The following is a 23,922-nucleotide window of genomic DNA, read 5'->3' on the forward strand; positions in this document are numbered from 1 at the left end:
TGAAGCTGACAAGAATTGCTCGAGGATATGGCTGGTCACCCTGTCGAGTATTCTTCATAGAGAACGGAAAGCGATGGGCTCTTTGAATCTCCTTTGTCCAATCCCATGTTTTTAGATCAGGGAGGGCCTCCTTTAAAAGTTCAATAATAAATTGTCTAGTGTCTGATCCTTCTTTTTTTTCAGGAATGCCCAAGAATCGCAGGTTATTTCTTCGAGCCTGATTTTCTAGCCCGGTTAATTTAAAAGATAAGTCATCCCTGTCTTTAATTTTCAAATTGTTTTTAAAGATTGTTTTCTTTAGTTTCTCAACATCACAACCAATCTTCTCAGAGAAAACATCCATCACATTTTCTCATGGCAGATTAGTAATAAACTTTGATTCCTCCATTAATGTCGTATTCCCTATGCAGTGGGGGCTGGTGGCATTTGAAAGTGGTGAGCGTAAAATTATTGTCGTACAGCACTGCGGCGAGCAAGTGTAGCGAGCGAGTCCGAACAACCTATAGGGTGTTTGGGGGGGAGGGATCTAACACCCCCCCCCCGAGAAAAGTTTGGTAAAAAAGTGGACAAATGGTGCATTTTCAAGCAAATTTGAGAAAGCAGGAGGTTAATAAAGAAATACGATTTAATTATTTATCATTTAAGAAATTTCCCATTTTTATGAGCTACAGAGGACAATCTTTGCGTATGCTGATGTTAGCATTTGCCCATATTAACTTTTAAACACTGATACACTGTAATTGTTTTAACTATACAATAAATACATTCAATGACCGTGCAGTGCTGTACATCAATATTATGACACTATTTCCTTAACCCCTTCAGTGCCCCGCCCTTTCCCCGCCCTGTGCCGGGCGTTGCATTAGCGGGCGGGGTTCATGACGAGATAGTCTCGTCATGGGCACAGCGCAACCGCGCTCCATGACGAGACCATCTCGTCATGGGCACTGAAGGAGTTAAAATGTATTTTCTGTTTTCATGCAAGAAACGCCATTTTAAATAAAGTGCAGAAAATATGAATGCATTTAGGTAGTACTGTTTGTAAAAAATACCTGCATGTAACAGCAAAGGCTTCCCATGTTATCGTTTCTACTGGTGGAGTTGCCACACATGGAAACAACACACGTCCTCATGCAGTCCCTGCACCCTAATAAACTTTACATCTACTGACCTCCCACTAAACTCGGCCATTGCTGCTGCATTCACCAGTTAGCACACGCTTACCACTCACACACCAGCCACTCCTCTGGCCACAAGCCCACCCCTTACATAGCACACTGAAGACGCTGCAGGTGAGGGAGAACATGTCAGTGCACTCAGCGCAGTGTTCTGCAAGAAAGCACTGCTAAGCGCAGATACACCAAAAATATTAAAGGAGCAGCGACCCCGATCTCTCTCAAGGTAGTAGCGCATCGGACTTTAAAGACACTGAAAGAAAGGATCGAAGCTCGACTGCAGGAACCCCCCACATGATTAATAACACGATGTTCCTAAAAGCGCAAGCTTGGGCCCCAAATGGGGGTCAAAGCGCCGCACAAAGATTTAATGACCCCTAAAACATGTCAACAAACTTTTAAACAGTAACAATACAAAAGTTGATAATACAGCAGGTATGTTGTCTTTTGGCACAAAGAGAGCTGGGTAAGAGAGGGTGACAGCACTTTTCAAGCTTGTACTGCCATTCATTTCCCAGGGCATATGCAAACAGTCGCAGTGGCATGAAAGGGGTTACGCGGGTTCGTGGGGGGAGGGGAAGTGGGACGTGTTTAATTACAATAAAAAAACTTACCTTCCCCCGGGCCACGAGCTGCCTCAGCTCCTGGCTGGGTCCAACGTTTTCCTGCTGCTCCTGGCTGGGTCTGTGTTTTCCACAGGCAGCCTCCCTCCCCTCCCCTAAGCCAATCACAACGCTGCAATGGCAGCGTTGTGATCAGGGCCGGACTGGTCATTCCGGGCACCGGGCAATCCCCCGGTAGGCTGGATGGGGTGGGGGCCGGTTTCGTGACCGGGGGCCGGTTCTGTTGTTGGGGCCGATTTGACGGTCCACTTCGGCCCCAACAACAGAACTCAGACAGTGTTTACAGCAGCAGTACATTAAGCACATCACAATCAGCCGCCTGGCTGCTGTCTAAGATCCCTGGTGTGAGCTGCGGTGCCGCGCCGATTTCGCATAAATTATTTCATTTTGATTATGGGGCAGTCAGGCCGCCGCGTCGCCACCCCGCCCAGCGGCCCTACTCATTACACTTACACACTACGTCACCACCTGACCTCACCTCCTGTCACCTGACCATGATGATGTTTTGTTGTTGAAGACGCGCAGCGCGCATATGTCACTGCCTCCGCGTCACCGCTGGTTTTTTTTAGGGTGGTGTCTGCAGTGATGCTCATGCGCATTGGGAAGTGCGCGTGACTGAGGCGAGGTCAAGGCAGGCATTCAGAGCAGGACAGCCTGCAAAGAGATCCGCACCCCGGAATTTAATCTCCCCTGTCTGCCGCCCGCAGCGCAGGTGAGTGTAGTATTTGTTTGTTTGCAGTGGTCAGGGGCCAGATCTGATTTATGGGTGGTGGGCGGCACAGCACTACTGTGCAGGGCCCGTGCTACAAAGACATTTTTAGCAGGTGGGTCTTAAAGATGGAACTAGGAAAAACGCAGCAATCCGCGGAAATTGAAATGAAATCATCAGGATGGATTTTTTACATGTTTATCGACATCGTGTCTGTTCAAAGTGTAAGCATGTATTCCTCTTCTTTTACTCTACGTGTAACAGGATGCATACACCCATTGTGTCCCAATTAGACTTCAAGGCGCGCACACCTGTTTCTCCCCATGGATGAATGAAATAATTAATTGTAGATGTATAAAGCACACAGAGACGGGCGTCCTCAAGGTAGGGAGCATAGGACAGAAGGAGAATGTCCAACCCATTTAGCATCTAAAAGACATGTTCTGAGGACTTTGTGAAATGAAGTGTGGTTTGCCAGAGTTCTCAATAATAAAGGAAGCATGTTCAGTGACAGCTTGCGCCTTTACTTTCCTGAATATAAAAGTGCCAGTTTGCAAACGCCTATTTCCCTCTGTGATAAGTGACAGTTTGCTCTCTCAGTTCACCCCCTATAAATAGAAAAAACGCACACTCTCCTTTCTCACTTGAGGGGTTCCGTGAGAGGTTGAAATCCTGGGTTTCTCTCTTTAGTATAAGAAGGCTCGCTCTATCTCGTTTCTCCCTGTAGCACATGACAGGTTGCAAACTCAAGTTTTTCCCTATAAAACTTCATAGCCTGCACTTTGCTACTGTTGTCTTAGTACAGTCGCAAGCTTTCATTGCTCTGCTGTGTGCTACAACGGGTGCTGCTGGTCTCTACTCGCTGACTTGCGCCACCTCCTTGTTGTAATGCATGTCAGCTCGCACTCTCACTCTTGCTCCCTACACGAGGTACTTGCTTGCAGTCTTTTTTTGCTTTCTATAGTATTCGGTGTTGCTCCTATGAGTGCTGGCTTGCACTCTCCTTGCTGCTGGAACAATGTTCAGAGTACGGCTGCTGCTGACCATTAACTGCACCAACTAAAGGTTCACAGAGGACGGAAAAAAACAAGTACTACTGAAAATTCAAGTGTAACACATATGTCAAACCTGTTGAGAGAGGGAGAGGGAAAGCACACAAATATCCTCGATGTGCCATAGATTATGTTATGCACGTGTTTGCCCTATGTCAGGACTTGGTGGAGATCTGAGGAGCAGTTTTTAAAAATGTCAATAACACTCTAGAGTCGGCGGATGATACCATCCTGTTGTTAGATTTGTTTAGGGTCAGAGGAGTCAATCATGGCAAGGGAACATAAAGTTATGGTGTTTGCAGGTGTGGTGATTGCAAGACTGGGCATGGTTAAACACAGTTTAGATATGGATGGACCCCTTAACAGAAATAGGCACTAGTGATACCGTTCATGGACAACTTCAAAGTGGAAGCTGCTATATTGAATGGATCAGCTAATAGACATAACTTGACTAGTATATGGCAACCTTTAAATACTGGGTGGACAGTGCTCTATATTAAGGTGTCTCTCCCTCTCCCTTTCTCTCTCTCTCTGAGAGGGATATAGAGAGAGTCTCTCTCTCTCTCTCTCTCTCTCTCTCTCTCTCTCTCTCTCTCTCTCTCTCTCTCTCTCTCTCTCTCTCTCTCTCTCTCTCTTTTTCTATCCCTCTCTCTCGCTCCCTCACACGCTCTCCATTTATCCCTCTCAATCGTTCTCTCTATACCCATCCCTCTTTTGCTCTCTCACTCTCTCCCTCCTCTATCTCCCTCTCTCCTTCTCTATCCCCCTCTCTCCATCTCTATCCCCATATCTCTCTCGCTCTCTACCCCTTGCTCTCTAGCCTTTTCTCCCTCTCATCCCTCTCTCTATCGCTCTCTCTCTCTCTAGTCTTTCCATCCCTCTCTCCGTCTTTCTCTCATTCCCCTCCTTCCTCTATCTCTCATTCTCTTCCTCTTTTTCTCCCTCTTCTTCACCCTTTCTCTTCTTCTGTCTACCTCTCTCTCTCCCCCTTCCTTCCCCCCTCTCTTTCCTCCCCACGTAAAAACATAGCCAGACCTATTGCCGCAGTGAGTGCTTGTTTATGTTCCTCCCAGCGTTTCTATACAATATATTTTGTCAATGAATGTATTATGCAGACATCTTCATTTGTTTTTCATGAGTGTTTAGGCCTCTTGGCGGGTCCGCCTGGGGGTTGGGGTAGAGGGGGCAGGGAGCATTATCACTATTCAGAACACGTGTACCCAGAACAACTGATCTTGCACAAACTGCTTAAATTCGAGGAATAATTGTAATCATTATTAAGAGTTACACTGCATGGGTGTGATGTTTCCATAGTTTTTGGCCTCTGTGCCCTAGGTACTATTTATCAGATGCTTATGAGTGACATTTCCCAGTTTCTGGCCTCGGTGCTTAATGTGTGACAACGTGAGTGACAATTTATTGAAAATACAAAAGAGAATATCAGAATGTAGTTTTTATGCTCTAAAGTTATGACGTTGAAACAGTCTTAAAAAAAAAAGCCTAAAATGCATAGCACTTTTTGTTGAAAAGAGAAGAGTGGCCCGAAGAGTGTTGGGATCATCACTGTACAGCCTCTTAAAGAGTCCTGGGCAGCACTGTATGCAATTTCATTTACTATGCTTTAAAAGTTAATTCAATCTAATATGTAATGAAAAATGTGTTGAAAAATGCTTTGTTTTGGCCTTTCTGTCTCCCAAATTTTCTTGGGGGGGGGGAGAAGTTCAACCCCCCAAACTCCCCCTAGTAGTGGTTTCTCACTTTGCTTGCTCACTACACACCATGTGAGGGCTTGTCTCACTTTTACTTTGTTCTCTCTGATTCACTATTTGTGTCTATTTTTGGTGCTCTCTGAAAGAATGTCTATGGGTACATATGCCTGGGTGGGTAACCTGGTGCTCTTTAAGGTCATCATCTACTATTTACTGTGCTTTGAAAGTTAATACAATTTGAATATGTAATGAAAAATGTGCTGTAAAATTCACCATTTTGGTCTGTCATTTTTCAAAATTTTCGTGGGGGTGAAACCCCCCCCCCCTCCCCCCCCCCCCCCTCCCCCCCCCCCAAACCCTCTAGTAGCGGTCGGGCTCGCTCGCTGCGCTCGCTCGCTACGCACCGGACGGGGGCTGGTCTGGCAAAATGTGCCAGGGCTGCTTTTAGTTCCCAGTCCGGCCCTGGTTGTGATTGGTGGTGACGGTGCCCAGCTTGGCGCCTATGGGGAGGCAGCCTACATAGAGAAAAGGGAGAGTGTACATTGACTGGTTTGGTCGGCCCCAGAAGGCCGACCAAAGAGTCAGGGCCCACAGCATTGGGCTAGCCACGCCTCAACTGCTTTCCAGCAGACCAGCCCACCCGCCCCCCCAACCAGGCACTTCTGCTTTCTCGCAGTGCGAAAAGCAGAAACCTAAAATGGTAAAACTACCATTTTATGTTTCTGCTTCTCGCACTGTGAGAAAGCAGTGGGGCGTCGCCCCTCCGCCCTAATGGAGGAGCCGCCCCTGTAAATTTTAAGGTCCCTGACTAAATCCTCTATATCAGGCGCTGAAGAATCATCTGAACTTAAAAGAACATGTGTATCATGTAGATCCTTAATGATTGTTTTGGATATATTTGGAGTGATAGCTATTTCAGTGTGCCTCTTTGGCATAGTGGCAAAATGTTTCTTTAACGTCAATAGTCTAATAAACCTGAAAAAATAAGTCTTCAATTCAAATTCAATATAGTGCCGTGGCAAATGGCAAAAGGAGGTATACAAGGGAGTGAATGAAGCAGCAGATAAGTGTGATTGCGTGATCAGTGGCAAGTCCATGCACCGCCTCCTATCCGTTACCGCTCCCTCTCCAAGGCACCATGCCCTCATTCCCCATACAATCACTTGATGACAATTATTCTGAAAATGGCAGATCTGCACGGGCGATCTACAGGGATTGCTCTGCTGTCTGGAGTGTAATCATCTATCATCTAAAGGGCTAGCCCAGTAGTGTAGTTCTGCTGTTTGACGTGAGTGCTTGTGAAATATGAAGGGTTTTCTCTGCTGAGTTGATGGCATGGTCCTCTGGAAGGATAGTACTGCTGTCTGAGGAATAAGAATGTATAATTTGGGGTGACAGTTCTGTAGAAAGAGCATGTAACACTAAACATGATTGGCCCGAAGCACAAAGGTAAGCTGAGACGAAAGTCTAACTTTACGACTTTCGGTATTCACAAAGGGCATTTACGAGTAGTAAAGTTAGACCTTTGTCTCAGTTTAAGTTAAGTTTTGGTCTTAAGTTTAAATGAGACCAAAAGTCTAGTCTCAGGTAACTTAAGACCAAAACTTAAGTTAAACTGAGGGAAAAGTCTAACTTTACTATTCGCAAATGCGCTTTGTGAAAACCGAAAGTCGTAAACTTAGAGATGAAGAGCTGTACCATCTAGAAAGAATTCTCGGTGGCGTGAGCAAGTGATAGCTGTGTTTTCTAGAGTGAGCACAAATAACACGTTAAGGGCTAGCTCTGTTGTGTGAGGAAGACACGTTTCAAGGCATGGGCAAAGTGGGCAATTACCCTCCATAGCCCCCCTTTGAAAAGTGAACGTTCTCTCTATTTGAAATCTGTCGCATCTATTTTGCTCTCTCAACGTCTCTGTCTATCTTTGCATCTGACTCTGTTTCTCTCTACCTATTGTCATCTTAAGGACTTTTTGGGGCCTCAGGCAAGACATCTTTAAACAAAGTTTAACATATAATTCAGTATTGTTGGCATTATGTAGGCTTGAATTATCAGGAAATTGTTAATAAAATTCAAAGGTTTTCTCAACAGGGGCCCCCAAAGTCTGTCTTGGCACCAAAAATCCTTGAAATGACACTGGTGTGAGGTGAGAACTATAACATTTTTAGAGAACTGGTTCAATCACTGGCATGTAATTTGGAGAGTGGAAGCTCTCCTGTCTCAGTTTAGTGCCTACAAAAAGTATGGTGAGTTCTGGAAAGTATTTTGTATAATTTCTCCCTGTTTTCATACTGCAGGGCCTGTGCACCAGACAAAGCTCACACTGCACAATGGAGCGAACATGACACCCTGCCACTGCCTGAGAACAAGGACTCACCAAAGTCATCAGCAAAGGTAGGAAAGGCGTGTGGGGGGCACCCTGACTTTAATGTTCCATGTGATGACTGAACATGTGTAAATGTAGCCCCATGCATGCATATGTGCTCCTGCGTTCACATGCTATACCTAGCATGAGAGCAGACCCAGGATTGGTGTGAGTGGTGTGGTTTGCTGCTCAGTGACTAGAAGCCTTTGATGTTTCTCAAACCCGGCTGTGCAACACAGCTGAGTTGGAGAAACCTAATTGTGCATGTCTGATTGCCGGCCTAAGATGGCCGTCCGAACAGACATGCGCACTCACAGAGCACCTACCACTCCTCCCAGCCATGGCCTGGCCCAGCCCCTCCCTACGCTTCTGGCATCTGCTCATTTTGTAGGCAATCGTTTTATTTATTCTTTCCTTGACCGCTGACTGACTGACCAGTGTGGTGACGCTCCTCTGCCATTACGGAGGAATGGCCCCCCCACAGAAAAACTGAAGTTTCTAATACCCTGTGGGACTGAGATGCAACCCTAAGCGATGTTGTAGCAGTGATGCAGCAAGGCAGTCTCTAGACACATGGCTGTGTGCCCTGAGGCCAGTCTTATCTTCTGGGAAAAGGTTTGTATATATTCCGCAGTTTGGAGCTGGTTTCTTATATGCTGTGTTTATTACAACGAGTCAGTGAGGCAGAGGACACTCCTGGGGGCTCAATTCATACATTATAGGCCTGGGTAATCCTAGCATTCGGAGACTAACCCCTGGACTTAAGAGCTTGTGTAGTGAAGGGGTAACCTGGGTCTTTATGGTACTGACCAGTTGATATGCCTCAAGCAGGCTTCTGTCGGGTCGAGGGTTCTTGCAGCTTGACTTCTCAGTGCTGGTAAGTGGCCATCTACAAGGTCATATGCGGTAACCACAGGCCCCTACACATTTTACTCTGATGACCCCTTAATGTGGCTTGCTCCACTGCCCACAGCGAGTGTCATAATGTTATGTTATGTTATTTTACTCGGAAGTGTCCCAGCGCTGTAGACCGTCCTGGCTATCCCTGTGAGATGGTCCCTCCTGGGTATCTCCAAGGTGAAACCAGGCATCCCCGGCGAATGTGGGGGGCCGTTGTGGAGATGAGGCAAGCTAATACCCAGAGTTGCCGAGTGTGATCCCTGGTTAGAGTAGGCACCGAGGCGAGAATTATCGAGTCCGCTGGCCCTGGTCCAAGACCCTGCCGCGTCGGGAATTGAACCCTGGTCCCGGGCCGTCCTCTGCTTCCGGGTCTGCTGCCTCTAACCAGTGAGCCACACCACTCCACTCCAATGTTGACCCATCCAGCCTGTATGATCTAGGGGTGCTACAACCATTAATGGATCTATCATTGAGCCTTTGGTCTCTAGAGATCTGTCCGATGCTGGAATCAGAGAAGCCCTTCAGCACATTTAGCTTGGAGGCTCAGTTTTGTGTTATGCTACCGCTCACAGCACTGCCTCCATCCATCCATACGTTGATGGGTCAGTAATCTTGGTACATACTGTCTCTGGTAAACCTATGCATTGTGTAAAGCTGCCCCTACCTTAAAACATCCCCTTTGTAAAGGGCAACAAAATACAGCAGGGGCATTCTTTATGATACGTATGTACCACTCTGTAGCTCTCCACCAAGCCCTTCCCAGCTCGGTGCACCAGTTACTCAAGCAGTCCAGTTTTTTTCTTTGCATTTTCAGTCCTAAAAAACTATAATAATTTCCAGACTACAAGTATCAAAATGACCACAAAAAAAATCCTGGGCTGGATAAGCTTTTCATGCCGGCACCAGGAAAAGTTCAGAGCATTTCGCAGCCAGCCCCTTTTTGAAATTTCCTAATGTAAAATGCTGCGTGGTATATGGTTTATTTCATTCCTTCCATTATCCTTTCCCGAGCTTCGAGGTCCCGGGAAGCCTGGGGTGAGGCTGTGAAATGCAAAGGCAGCCATTTTGTGGTCACTGCAGCTGGCAACCAAAGTGGTAGTAGACTGCAGTGATGTCATAGTAGTTAACAAGAGCTGTCAGACCTATTGGTTGTGTAAGATGGCTTCCAATTAAGGACACAGAGGCATTCACAGGGATAATGTTCAAGGCTAGTCTCTAGTCTTCTTTGAATTGTAGAAGGGCTGGTACTAAAACCACGATTGTTTTCCTTCCGGTTAGCGGTTCCAAGGAAGTTTATAAACAACAATAGCGAAGCTCGAGTTGGCTGTGGTGTCACTTGAAACCCAAGAAAAAATATTATATCATGCCACTCATGCATGCGGTACTTATAAAGGCTTACATCACAATTCTCGGCTTTGCCCTCACACTTGAAATCCAAAAGTAAGCTGAAACCCCAGAAGAAAAGAAAGGGTAACACAAGACATACGGAAATCTAACAAACAATCGTTCTTCCTCTGGGGCAGCTCCTAAAATTTAGAAGAAAATGATTCTCAAGGTTAGGACTGTCACCTCCTACCTCTCCCTTGAGTTTTTTTTTTTATATAGCGTGATCTTGACCCAAAGGTATCAGAGCACTTTACATGAGCACCAGTTGCATTACAGACGATCACATTCATCTTGTTAGGCACAAGGAGATTTAGGTTGAGATTTACAAAAGTGATGCAAATCGTCATAAAATCTTTTTTTTCCGATTTACTTTCCAGCTCTAAACTTGTTTAGCGCTGAAAATAATGTGATGCGCTGCTTTGCATTACTTGGCTCCAAGGGGGTTTTCCATGGGTGGAGCATGGGCGTTCCCATGTAACCACCCAAGGTTTAAGACGCTAAACCCTATTTACTAAATAAAGTAGACAGGAAGTAGTGTCAGAAAACTGCTCCCTTTTGAAGTAGGCACAATGATGGAGAAATGCTTTCATTTCTCCTTCCTTTTCCGACTTTGTACGTGTGCTGCGCTGTAAGCACACATACAAAGAGGGAAAAGGGTTAAAGTCAGTCTATGCATGGTGTTTTGCACTGGAAGGGTACCCTTCCAATACAAAACCTATGCTAGACTCACGGAGACACCCTTCCACTATGGCGAAAAGCAGTTGATTTCAGAGCCGGAGATGGGAAAAGTGGTGGAGGGTGACATATTTCTGTAAATATGGCGCTCTCCTCCTCTCTCCCTTTCACACAGCACAGTGAAGCATTTGCAGCTGCTGCACTGTGTGATTCTGTGGTAAATCTGGTCCTCAGTGATTTGCCCAGAGCCGCAGGATGTTGAGCGTCCCTGCCGAGACTCGAACAAGGTTCCCCGGCTTCAAAGACGACTTCTCTAAATGTTGAGCCACATCCTTAAGAGTGAAACGAAAACACCAACATCAGGGTGACATTACGGCCTCTCCTGCTAACAGTATGATGACACTTCTACTGATAAACCCACACAATGACGCTTCTTCCCAATAAATGCGATGACCTCGAACTCGGAACTCCGGTTCACCACTCCGAACAGCGTTACATCTAAATGAAGTGAAGATGCAAACAATGAATTTTGACACTGTAGTTATCCGTACATAAAGTCTAAGAAACACATACGATTGAGTCAATCATTGAGGCAGAACAACCTACTTGCCTTATTGATCGTAACTATGGACGAGATTGGTATAAATAGTGTCTACGAACCATAACCAAAAACTCATGAGTACATGATTCACAAAGATTTGATAGAATACACTTTCTCTCTCAAACGTAAATATTGTAAGCACTCATCATCCTATGGGCTAGCAATGCTGAATGTCTTCATGTGAAGCACTCTTGTATCAACCTGATGCGATCTGTGCTATAAAAGAACACAGGAAAATAATGTACCCCTCCGACCCGCTAAGAAGATCCTATGGACCAGTAGTGGAAGGGAACAGGCCTTCTGGAAGGTCCATGCACAATATGGCCTCACTGAAAATGTGTTCTTGTGCCGAACACAGTGGCTCCTGGCCCTTTAAATATCTTAAAAACACACCTAGGCCCAGATATATCACACTTTCATGCAGCGCAACGCAGTAAGCCACCTTGTTGCGCTCTACTGCTGTGAAAAGGAAGGAATGCACCATATTTAAAATTATACTTGTGCATTTCTGTCCTTTACCTGTGCTGTTGCACCATGTGCTGCCTTGCGCCAATGCAGGCACCCTTGCACCATGATTCAAGGGTACCTGCGTTGGAGGCAGGATTCTTTTAGGGCAGGAAGGGACACCTTCTTGCACCAAAAATAACCTTAGCAGCCTTTTCCTCTTTCAATGTGTTTTGCAGAATGCAGCACATGTAGAACGAGGAAGAAACAAGGAGAAATAAAGATATTTCTCCTTGTTACACTTCCCCTGGGGAGACGCAGCATTTTGAACGCATTGCCAGTTCTACCACTGATGGTAAATCTGAGAATGCGCCAAAATCCATGAGTGGTTGCGTGGGAACACCCACACTCCACCCAGGGAACGCCTCCCTGGGGCAGAGTAACGCAAGGTAGCGATTTGTGCTGTCTTGCGTTACTCCAGATTTATCAAGCCTGAAGGACCACGCGAGATGGCCTTGCGTGGCTTGGTAAATCTGGTGTGTGTTCCGTCGCCCTTGCGCCCCTTTGTGTGGCACAAGGGTGATGCAACACCGTGATATATATGGGCCCTTGTGTCCAGCCAGCCTCCCCACCTCCCTCCGCACTCTTCACCCAAATTTAAAGACATAACTGGGATCATTCCACTCAGCTCATAAACCCTCTTAGCATTCCTTCCTCTCCCTTCCGAAAGGGAGCATTAGCAGGCACTGTATTCAACAAGGACTATAACATAGAGATGACGCAGAGCTTGGCAAAGTTGCACTCTTGCAGAGGTCTGCATAGACTCCTGAGAGTCAGGGTAGACACTAACACATCACCCACATTCCTGCGCTTGGCTTGTGTCTCTGAAGATCATGGTGAAACGGGAAGACTGGGGATATGGTGGATCAGTGCCCCCTTCCACCGCTTCCATTAAGTGTACTGAGACTAGGTGTCAGTGGGTGAAGACTGGAAACCAACTGCTATCATGGCGCTGCTTGGTAGATACACTGAAAACACCTTTTCTTTTTCACTTATTTTATTTATTTTTGTAGCTTGTAGAGCGCACGGCTACCCCCAACGGAGGTGTCCTGGCGCTAGCAACGGAGACAGAAGGGTGAGGACAAGTTGTAAGGTGCCTCAGGGTGCTAGGGGAGGCCAAAAAGCCAGGTCTTCAAGGATTTATGGAAGGTAGATTCTGAGTTGGCCTTTCTGATGTGTTCGGGCATGGAGTTCCACAGCGTTGCAGTTCGGACGGCAAAAGACCTGCGTTCTGTATAGTTTGCAATTTCTTTATCAGGTGGGCTGGCAAACCCAGATACAAACTGTTTGCGTAGTCCAGCTGTGATGTGATCAGCGCATGAACTAATGTTTTCCTGCAGTCCATAGGTAGGAGATGCAGGAATCTCTGTAGAGCCTTCATTTTCCAGAAACATGACGAGGGAATATGGCCTATCTGGGTTTTGCATGAGAGGGTGGTGTCAAATTTGAACCCTAGGTTCCTGGCAGGGGAGACAGGAAGAGGAGGAGGATTAAGCTGAGAAGGCCACCAGAGGATGGATTGTGGAGGGGATGGCTGAATGAAAAACAATACCTCAGTTTTATCGGTGTTCAGCCTTAGACAGTTGTCAGTCATCCAGGCTGATATGTCCATGGACATTGCTTGAAGTTTGTAAATGCTGCCTCAGAGTGATCTCTGAATGAGAACACAAGATGTGTATCATCAGCGTATGAGATCACATTTACACCGTGTTGCTCTACAAGTGGGGCCAGGTGGGCAAGGTAGATATTAAAAAGAGTGGGACTGAGGGCCGAGCCCTGAGGGACACCACAGATCAGGGGGCGAGTGGAGGAAGTATGGGGATGCAGCTGTATTCTCTTGGACCTGCCCTCAAGAAAGGAGCTGAACCATGCTAGGGTAGTCCCCATCACTCCCAGCTGCCTGAGCCTGTCTAGGAGGATCCTATGAGACACCGTATCAAATGCCGACGACAGGTCCAGCAGCACCAGCATTGCACAGCTACCCTTATCCAAGGTCTCCCGGACTGTTTCTGCTACTTCAAGCAGTGCGGTCTCTGTGCTATATCCTGATCTAAAGCTGGACTGGGAGTCATGTAGTAGTTTGTTGGACTCTAGGAAGTTGGATAGCTGTTTCTGCACTTCTTTCTCAAGGATCTCGGCTGGTGCTGTGACGTAACAGCAATGAGTACCAGGATTAGAATTCTATATCCACATTGGTGGGTTCCTTTGGAAATCGTACATGCCAACAAGCAGTCATCTGTGCAGTAACTGCTTTGTGTGTATTTTTGGACTGCTATAAATGCATGTCTTTATGATTTAAGTATGAAGGAAAGAACGTATTATTCTGCAGTAGAGTTTATATAGATCTTTCTCTGCCTGACGAGGCTCTGAAGCGCTTTGCAGACGGGTAGCACACTACTTACTGCAAGGGATGCTCACCATGTTGGAGACTTATGATGAATAAAGAGTTGCAGTATGCCATGCTGTTTTACATGCAGTTGTCACATGCTTTGTAAGCATTTGTGAAATAGTAAGTGCTAAGGCCTTAGGCATTTCTTAGGAGGGAATATCTAGGAAACAAATATCATGTGAACAGAATATCATGTCAAAAATATCAAGGACCAAAATATTGAGAAGGTAAGTGCAACGAGATAAGCACAGATTTACTATACCGAACCCCACATCTACTTGCCTTCAATCAATCATCATTTGTAGAGTGTGGCACTGTCACCCCTGGGGTATCTGGACGCTGGGGTGGAAGGTCTCCGTCAAAAATCCAGGTCCTGAGGAAATGGCAGGATGAGGGAAGAAACTAGCAGAAAAAGGCAAAACAGAGGGCAGAGGAAGGAGCGAGCAGAAAAGGCAAAACAAGGGGCAGAAAAACGAGCAGAAAAGGCAAAACAGAGCAGAAGAGGGCAAAACAGAAGGCAGAAACACTAGCAGAAAAGGCAAAAACAGAGGGCAGAAAAATTAGCAGAAAAGGCAAAACAGACCAGAAGAGGGCAAACCAGAGGGCAGAAAAAATAGCAGAAAAGGCAAAACAGACCAGAAGAGGGAAAAACAGACTGCAAAAAAGCTAGCAGAAAAGGCAAAAACAGAGGGCAGAAAAGAAAACAGAGAGCAGTAAAATTAGCAGGAAAATGCAAAACAGATGGCAGACAAAACTAGCCGAAATGGCAAAACAGCAAAAACGATATATATATATTTATATATATCGTCATGGTACATATATAAGGGTTAAGAATAGTTAAAGTTTGCTTACTCACAGAAACTTACCTTCACAATAATTTTGTCCTCGATGTTCTTGACACAATATTTTATCCACACAATATTTGTTCTACGATATTTTGTGCAAACACCTCTAATGAGGCAACTGCAGCTTGCACCACACACTGCCATTGTCAGCACTGCCAAATGTCAGTATCAGTGCTATCCACTAACCATCACACTCCTACAAATGTGACAGTTTTGACTATTCCAGGTCACCCAAAGCTGTAGAAATGACCAGGGTGCATTCGTACTGGTATCACTTTGTTGTAATGTATTAAATTGTGAATCACTCTGATGATGTGCTAATTTAAAAAATAACCAGACAGTGCCACCATGTGCTAGAATATCAAAGTGCCGATATTAAAAAACATAGGTGCTGGTGCCGAGAACCGGAAACCACTGGCACAAATTAAGCACTGTTCATTAGAAATTTTTCATGTAACTAGTTACTTTGAAGAACCTACTGCTCAAGCAGCACAGGTGATCAATTTCTGTGAGAACCCCAGAGGTTACCAAGAAGAATGAATGTAGGTCATTTTCATGCTACTTCTCAGGTTGGTTGTTTCACTAATAAGCACTGGGATACACAGTACTGAATGACACAATGACAGAAAAATCTGTACACTCTGATCTCTTTAACCATCCTCCAGCGTCTGCTCTCTAGTAGTGAATTCACTCTAGGAATAAGGACTCCAGATTAGCCCCCAGCACCTTTATGCATATTATGTTTACTTGCAATCCAATTGGCATTGTTTCATGGTAAAACTATCAGTAAGTTGTATTTTTTCCTTTGCAGCTGCCAGGTCTTTCTGGGTTGTGATTTTCCCCTGCCTCTGTCGTTGGTGTGTTCTTGGGTGTTTGGTGGCTCACTGGGTGGAGGAGGGGCTAGAATCTGCATCTATATTGTGATGCATGACAATCTCTTGGTCATATGGGCGTGAACTCCTATAACAAGTGTAGGGATGACATAAGGAGTATATGTGGCTGAGCCAGGGAAGATGGCTGTGGGGTTGTACGCACTGTGATCAAAACATGGGCACTGCCACACACAACGTGCTACCATTAGAGCGGGATATCTCACAGTATTAGCTCAGCAGTGCAGAGCTTCCTACCTCTAGGGCTCAGCGGCTCATGGATACAGTGGCTGTCATCTCTGCGGCTGGTTGTCAGGAGATCGACACATGCATACAGTGCTTGTCCCCTCAAGTATTGGCTAAGGAACGGATCAATCTATCGCCTCTAGAGGGTAGGGATAATAGGAGATCATTTCTCATCTCTAGGCCTGGATGATTCTAGGGACTGATATAAGGTTATAGCACCTGTCACCCAGTGGGCTGCAATGCTCAGTGTGTGTCACAGTGATAAAGAGTCCATCATATCTAAAGATCGTAAGTATTCCCATATGGTGGGCACCTATAGCACATTTTGAAAAAAAATAGGTTTAACTACCCTGGAGCGTCAGCCTTCAATAGCTTGACACACCATGAAAAATACTTAAATATTTATCTAATGCCCTTTCAGAGCCTCTTGCTGTTTAGCCAATTTATGTGAACATTATGCTTTAAAATGCACTATTTGACTCCATTTTTATAATAATTTCCTCTGGGAAGACCCCTTACCGTCCTTGAACAAGCCAGGCTTGCTTGCTCGAATGCTGGAATTTGGGTCAAGTATTATGCCCCAGCACTTTGAATGATCACCAGCCACCACTGGGGTCAGCCGCAGTGACCACCACCTGCACGGTCTGTGGTTGGGGAGATCCAGTAGTCTATGGGTTGCCATGTTTCTTAGAAAAAATAACACCGCCGTTTTTTTCTGTGTAGCTATTGTGGAACAGCCAAGAGTTGGCCGATGAAAACAAATTTGAATAAAATTGTCAGGATTGTCTCATAACAATGCAATTATCTCTCTGCTTGCTCTAATGTTCATTCTGAAACGATTTAGTTAGCTCCCAAATACTTTTAACTGATTTCTATATGTATTTGTTGTTTTTTTTGGTTTATGCTCGGGAGTTTAAAAAAATGCCAGATTTCACTGTTTTTGCCAATAGTTTTTTTATCGGCCTTGATCTAACAATGGACGCGAGGCCAGTAAAACCCTACCTGTCTCCTGGGCTGGTGACAGCATCCTCCAGCGAGGGCTGCCCATCCAGAGCAGCCCCTCTAGCGCCATATCTATGACTGCTGTGCCTTTAAATAAAGAGTGGGGGGCTTCAGTGGCTCTTATCATCGTAACCAACACATAACCTACACAGAGTACAGAACATAACAAATCACTCTGCGCCTTTAAACGTGAAAAAGGATGAAACGGCCTATGAGTCAGACTGAGGAAGGTCATTCTAAAGGCTGTCAATATAATACTTTAATAGTTTCACTCACAATGACCTGTGCTTGTCTGATGTAAGCGAACTGCACATTTTCTCGCTCTGTGAGACGCCCATGATAATACGTTGGAGTGTGGAGGGAGCACAGTTTGCAGTACAATTGCGCCACCTGCTGGAAATTAGTGAAACTGCAGCTCACGTTTATTTATAAGGTTTTGTCGTGATAGACCCTTAGTTGCCGAGGCTCTTCCCCTCCCGACTTCAGTGCTGAGCTGTTTTTTATGGCTCGGCCAGGCGCTGTCTCTTCGAGACATGATGTATCTACTCTGTATGTTTTACAAACACCCATCATTTGTTATTTGCTCCGAAATCCTTGCTTTTTAGTGGTGGATTGCCTGTATTTGTCCGGCCCTCTTGGTTTGGTTCCCTCCCATGGCGACAGCCCTATTTATTAATTTTGTATTTATTTATTTATTTAATGCAGTTTTATACAGCGCAGACTTTATCCAAAGGTGTCAGAGCGCTTTACAATAGAACCAAGTATGTTACATAAGAAGATTTACACACCAACAAGTTACAAATACAACCAGGATAATTAAAAAAGTTAAAATAAAATAGGAGGTGGCAAAATTAGGTTAATACAGGTATTGAATACATATTTACAAGACTGAGCTCAAGTAAATGCCAAGCGGGCTTGAGGGTCAAGCAAAGGGGTGTAGTAGTAGTAGTAGTAGTAATAACTTTATTCGATTGTAATATTTACAATCATAAAAGTACAATTCATAAAACATACATTTATAAACAAATTTCATAAACAATTTAAAAACGAGCTATCCAGTTCATTTGTAAGACAGGCAGATTATGTAAGCATTAAGAACCAGAGCAACAGGCAGGATACGCAGGTTAAGAATATAAATAATTATACAAGGTTAAAAAGATTAAGAGGTACAACAATAATAACAGCATAATTATCCTTCCATACTTTTCCTGAAAATGATGGCTAATTTTAAAAAACTGCATACATATAGAGTGCAGTCACAATTCAGTAGTTGAAGGAAATAAAGTGCTGGTTTAATCTGTGTGAATTTTAGTTTTTTTAGGCAAGGCTTTAAATATAGCCTCCGAGGTACTGAGTAATAAGGACAGATAAATAAAAAGTGCGCCAAATCTTGCGGAGACTTTCCGTCGCAGCCGCAAGCAGGCAACACTTGACCTCGATGGGCCCCTCTTGGTACCGCCAGTAAGAGGTGAAACAGGTCAAAACGGAACCTTGTCAACAGAAAACGATCGTAGCCGGACATAGGCCATGATAAATACGGTTCCATTTGTAAACATGTTTTAAGTAGAACGTGTTTCCTGACACTGTTTTTCAAAAGCTCACCCTCCTCCCGTGCAAGGTACCTAGTTGCCATAAATGTTTTTTTCACGAATGTAACATCTGCTTTAGTTATAGTAGTTGGGATTGAGAACAGGTCCGGCCGTCCCAATTCGGTGAGGCAATCTTTTATGTACTTCAGCCACGGGACCTTAAGCTTTCCATCCCAAGTTAATGCTTCTCTTAATATATCGTGAGTAAGAGGTATGTCATTGTTTAGCCAAGAGTTCATCCAACATAATAAGGGGTTTGCTGCTATTCTATCACTAAGAAAGGGTACACCTAACTCCTCGTGAACCGAGAAGTTACCGGTTCCCCTTGGCAGCCTCAAGACCTTCTTTAGAAAGTTGTTTTCTGTAGCCTCTAGGTCTCGCATCTGGCTATAGCCCCAGAGCTCGCTACCGTAGCAAGCAACGGCAACGCTCTTGGCTTGATATAGTTTAAGCAAGGCAGCCACCGGGCTATTGCCCATTTTTCTCGCAAAACCAAGTATGGCTGTGCTAACGCGAGTTACCTCACCCTTCTTTTTAAGGACAGCAGGGCCCCAAGATAATTGATCATCAAGAAGGACCCCGAGGTATGAGAAGGTTTTGGACGATGGAATTTTTTCCCCGTTTATGATGAAAGAATTTGGTTTTCTTGACCCTTGGCCAATTTTCATAACAAAGGACTTAGAGTTATTAATACTAAGGCCTCGAGACTCCATAAAAAGATAAAATGAATTTAGGAGTGTCTGGAGACCGATTGCTGTCCTTGAAACCAGGACAGCATCGTCTGCGTAGAGCAGAACTGGAACACCTCTTCGGCCTACATAAGGGTAATCCGCACCTGTTCTTAAAAGATAATCCTCTAAGTCATTAATATACAGGTTAAAGAGGAATGGGGCCAGGATACATCCTTGTCGAACACCCCGATTGATTCTAATGTCCCCTGTCACTTTCAAATCTTGAGTATAGCGAACATTAGCTCTTGTATCAGAGTGCAGATCAGCCAGTAAGTGAATTAGATTCTGCTCAACACCCATCTTTGACATAATGTCCCATAATTTACCTCTGTCCACGCAGTCAAAAGCGGATGATAAGTCCATAAAAGCCATATGAATGGTTCCCTGTCGCGCCAAAGTATATTTGCCTACGATCAAATATAGGTTCAGACGCTGGGTTACTGTTGAGTGTCCAGGTCTGAAGCCATATTGTATTGGGGATATAACATTATTCTCGTGTGCCCATGTTGTTAACCTGTTCAAGATTACACCCCCTACTACTTTTGCTACAGAGTTGATTAATGAAATTGGCCTGTAGCATAATGGGCTACTACGATCACCCTTTTTAAACACAGGAACTATAGTCGATTGCCCCCATGACTTTGGGCAACCAGAGGTCGCAGCTGCATTTATTACATTGGTGAGAACAGGGGCCCAAAGTAGGGTACAAGATTTAAAAAGATCCGGGGGTAGACCATCCGGCCCTGGTGCCTTATTACCGGTTAGCCCATGGATGGCCTTTTCTACCTCGTTGACCAAAAAGTACAGAGAGTTCTCCTTGGGAATTAAAAATTCATGTTCTGCCTGTTGCTCGTTGCTTTTAAAGATTACGCTAAAATGATTAATCCAATCCTCCTCTGGGATGTTAGTACCTAATGCAGTATCACTGGGGTTATCAAACAAAGGTTTATTGATAATTTCCCAAAATTTGCTGCTGTTACCCAGAATTAAAGGGTCAAGCAAAGATTCCCAGGTACAGGCCTTTATTTCCTTTTTGCGTCTATCAAGTGATTTTTTGTAAATCAATCGAAGATTTTTAATTAGACCTGAGTCTCTGGGTTTAGTTTTTAATGCTTTTCTTAAGTCTTTGCTTGCCTTAGAGCAAGTATGGTCAAACCATTTAGGGTTATTTCTGACTTGTCTCTTCACTGAGACTGGAAGCAATGAGCCTACTGTGGACACCACATCCTCAAAAATAGCTATAATTTGCTCTGGGGATGTGGATGCTGATACACAAGCCGCAAGTTCTTGGCCACATAAATTATTAATTTCATTATAAAAGTTTACATGATTTACCAAGTGCCATTTCAGACGACGTTTACCATTTATACATTTTAAGGTTCCCCGATCTTCACAGTGCTTTCGCTGTTCAAATACACCCCCACCCAATCTAATAGTTAGGGGGTTATGATCACTGTAAATATTCGTTTGGATAGTAAAACTAGAAGCCTGATTGGCAAGGTCTGCAGATAGAAATATATGGTCTATAAAAGACCCATAGCCTGTTCCTTTAAATGTTGGACTATCATGAACCTTAGACTCAGGCACCATAGACATAGCTACAGACAAATTGTTTTCATTTAGCAAATCATTTAGGAGAAGTCCACACCTAGTGTGGTTGAAATGAAAACCATTCACATTGTTACATCCCAGAGACCCCATAGGAGTGACTCGTGGGTTACCACAAGGGTGTACGTTAAAGTCTCCTACTATCAGTAGATTACATGACAATACACCTGCACCTTCTCTCAGCATTTCTTTCAGAGACATTCCCCTTGACTGGATATAGCGTTGTAAAAATTAACCAGAGTCAGAGCATGTTTACCTCTCTTCAGTTCGAGTACTTGCACATTTCTATTTGCATTATGTCGATTACGTATAAGACAAGAAAGAGCCAAATTTATAAAAATGACCAGGCCCCCCTTTGCTCTACCACTAGCTGAGGGGGCTGCTGGCCTAATGAAACTTTGATATCCTTCAATGAAAACATTGTTATCTTCCATCCATGTCTCTTGAAGGCATATGAAGGCATGTTTTTTAACAAATGCCAACCATGTGGGATCACTTATTTTATCAGCCAAACCTGCTACATTCCAGGAGACTAAACTCACATTATAAACATCATCAGTCTCAATACCATTGAAAACTTCAGTATGAGTAGGTTCTAATAAACAATTTAATTGATCAACATGTATAACTCCTGTGTTTTCCGTAGTAGAAGGAATTGGTTCTACATGGGCTGGATGAAGATTAAAAGTTTCAGACGGGTAATGCAATGTGCTAATATGCTCGTGTTCAACTGATTCGAGGCAATCTCTTAAAAAATCTATATCTGGCTCTACATGATTATTACTAACTAATTCAGCGTTTAAAGGGGGAACGATTGCTACTTGTGTGAACTCAATTTCGCCATGGACAGAAGTGCTAGGCTTATGATCAGTATACGTGGATAAGGCTGGTATATCATGCAGTCAATCAACACCCTCTAGGCCATTCTACTCATAAAAGACATCAAATCTATTTGAAGTAGGTACGTTGTAGTAGATGTCAGGGTATTTTATTTGAAAATGATTTCGGTGATGAAGCAATCCGTGTGGGGCCTCCCATTTTTCATAATAAGATACTGGGTGGTTACCCTGTCTAGTCTCCCCTGGTATATCACTCCTATACTGTATATGGTTTCTTGTGATATAAGGGCCATAGTTCGTTGGTGTTACATCGTCATAATATAAATTGTGATTAACATAGTTTTCCTCCTGTTCTCTGTTAGGGTTTGTAAACAGTTTATTAGAACTATAAGCACTTGAGGGATAAAAATAACTTAGATCCATAGTGCGAATCAAGCTATTAATCGAGCCTTCCTTCCAGCTGGTAATGTGCTTTACTACACGGTTATCCTTAAAGGTAACAATGATACAATCACCCTCGGTGGATTTAAATCTGTGACCCACCCAATCGACCCTCCTAACGTTTGTTATTTTACCACTAATGTGGCGAGGGATCGGTCTATGTGCGGTTAGCCAATGACTAACTTTATTTTTCAAATCCCCATATCTCTCTACCTTACCCTCTTCTAATTGTGGTACACCTATCATTACTATGGTGTATGGGTGTGATTCAGGAGGCAGATTAATATGAATGGGTTTTTTAATTTGTTGTGGCAACGTAGGTAATTGTGCTGATCGCGCATTAATAGCTGTATTTGTTGTTAATATGGGCCTTTCAGGTTCAGCCTGGTCATCAGATGAAACAGGAGATAAACCTTCCGTGGCCCATTCGCTTTCATCGCTGCCCACTAATAGGCCATCTGAGGTAGTAGGCATAGTCGACGCTACTATTATTTCATTGTGTTCACTTATGGGCGGTTTTGGGTCATTATGAACTATTACACCCAAAGGAGAGAGATATGCCAAGTTAGGATCGACAGTTTCTAAATTGTCAATCTGTATAGATGTGATGGAAGATTTGGGCATGCTAATGGAATCCTTGCTCTGAAGCTTCTCAAACTTCTACAAAAATTGCTCAATGCTAAATATTTTTTCACTTATAGGCTGAAGGAGAGAACGAAATAACTGTTCCATATCTGTTAAGTATAATTTATCTAATATACCCACCCTTTCTGTTTGGCTTGACTGATCTATTAGGGTTTTAATATTCTCTGGCTGTTTTTCATTGAGCAATAGTACATCTTGCTTTGAAGGTTTTGCAATCTCGTTAGATGTTTTTTTAGTTGATTTAGCCAGTTTAAAGTTTTGCCAAACGTCTTTTGCTGAGGGCTTATGATTACCTAGCGGTCTGTAGGTTTTCCGCACAATTGATTTTGTTTTTTTACCGTAACGCCGTTTCAGCTTTTTTGGGGGAGATGAATTATCTACTGTTGTGTTGTTAACTAGGGGAGAACTTTCTGCAAGTACTTCCCCTGGGGATTTGATGGGATGTTTCCTGGATAAGATAGACGCGAATTATCCCCACAATTAGGAACAAACAAGGGGCTTCCTTCAATACTAATCGGTGGAACAAGTGGAATTAAAGATGTATTATTTAAACAACTTTTACCACTAGGTAGCCCTGTAAAAGATAGTAACAAGAGTGAATCCTCCGCATTAGAAAGGGACTCCATAGTATTATTGTTAACAGTTGTATGCATGTCAAGATTTGGGAAGCACATATTTGGGGTTAGTGACAGGCGCCTCTCCGTGTTTTGAATAGCGTCAGCAACTACATCTATAGTTTTTTGTAGCATTAGGTCTATAGCTGTAAGTGATGGTAATGGTGTAGATGATACATTTTTGTTTCTGGTAATTGATCTTGTAGCCACGGGAGTCTTTCTTGCTTTAGTCATTCTATACGGAGTGACCGAAGGAATGGTTACAACACTAGAGACGTGATTAAAGCACCACTTTAACAGCTATAAGAGCATACACAAACTCTCATACGACCTATAAAGGTAATAGCAAAGTCACCTCAATGCTTAGGTCCAGGGTGATGAATGAAAAAAAAAGGGGGGTGGCCCGTC

General features: G+C 44.0%; 1 protein-coding gene across 1 annotated transcript in view; it reads left to right on the top strand.

Annotated features, from left to right (window-relative positions):
• CRYBG2 (crystallin beta-gamma domain containing 2) overlaps positions 1-23,922 on the top strand; it is a 462,035-nt gene that overhangs the window by 169,967 nt on the left and 268,146 nt on the right. Inside the window, exon 2 of the mRNA XM_085647746.1 lies at positions 7,563-7,659. Within this exon, the coding sequence (XP_085503872.1) occupies positions 7,563-7,659 (97 nt within the window). The remainder of the gene's footprint in view (positions 1-7,562; positions 7,660-23,922) is intronic.

Source organism: Triturus cristatus, chromosome 3_2, assembly GCF_964204655.1.
Source record: "Triturus cristatus chromosome 3_2, aTriCri1.1, whole genome shotgun sequence".
Classification (NCBI taxonomy): domain Eukaryota; kingdom Metazoa; phylum Chordata; class Amphibia; order Caudata; family Salamandridae; genus Triturus; species Triturus cristatus.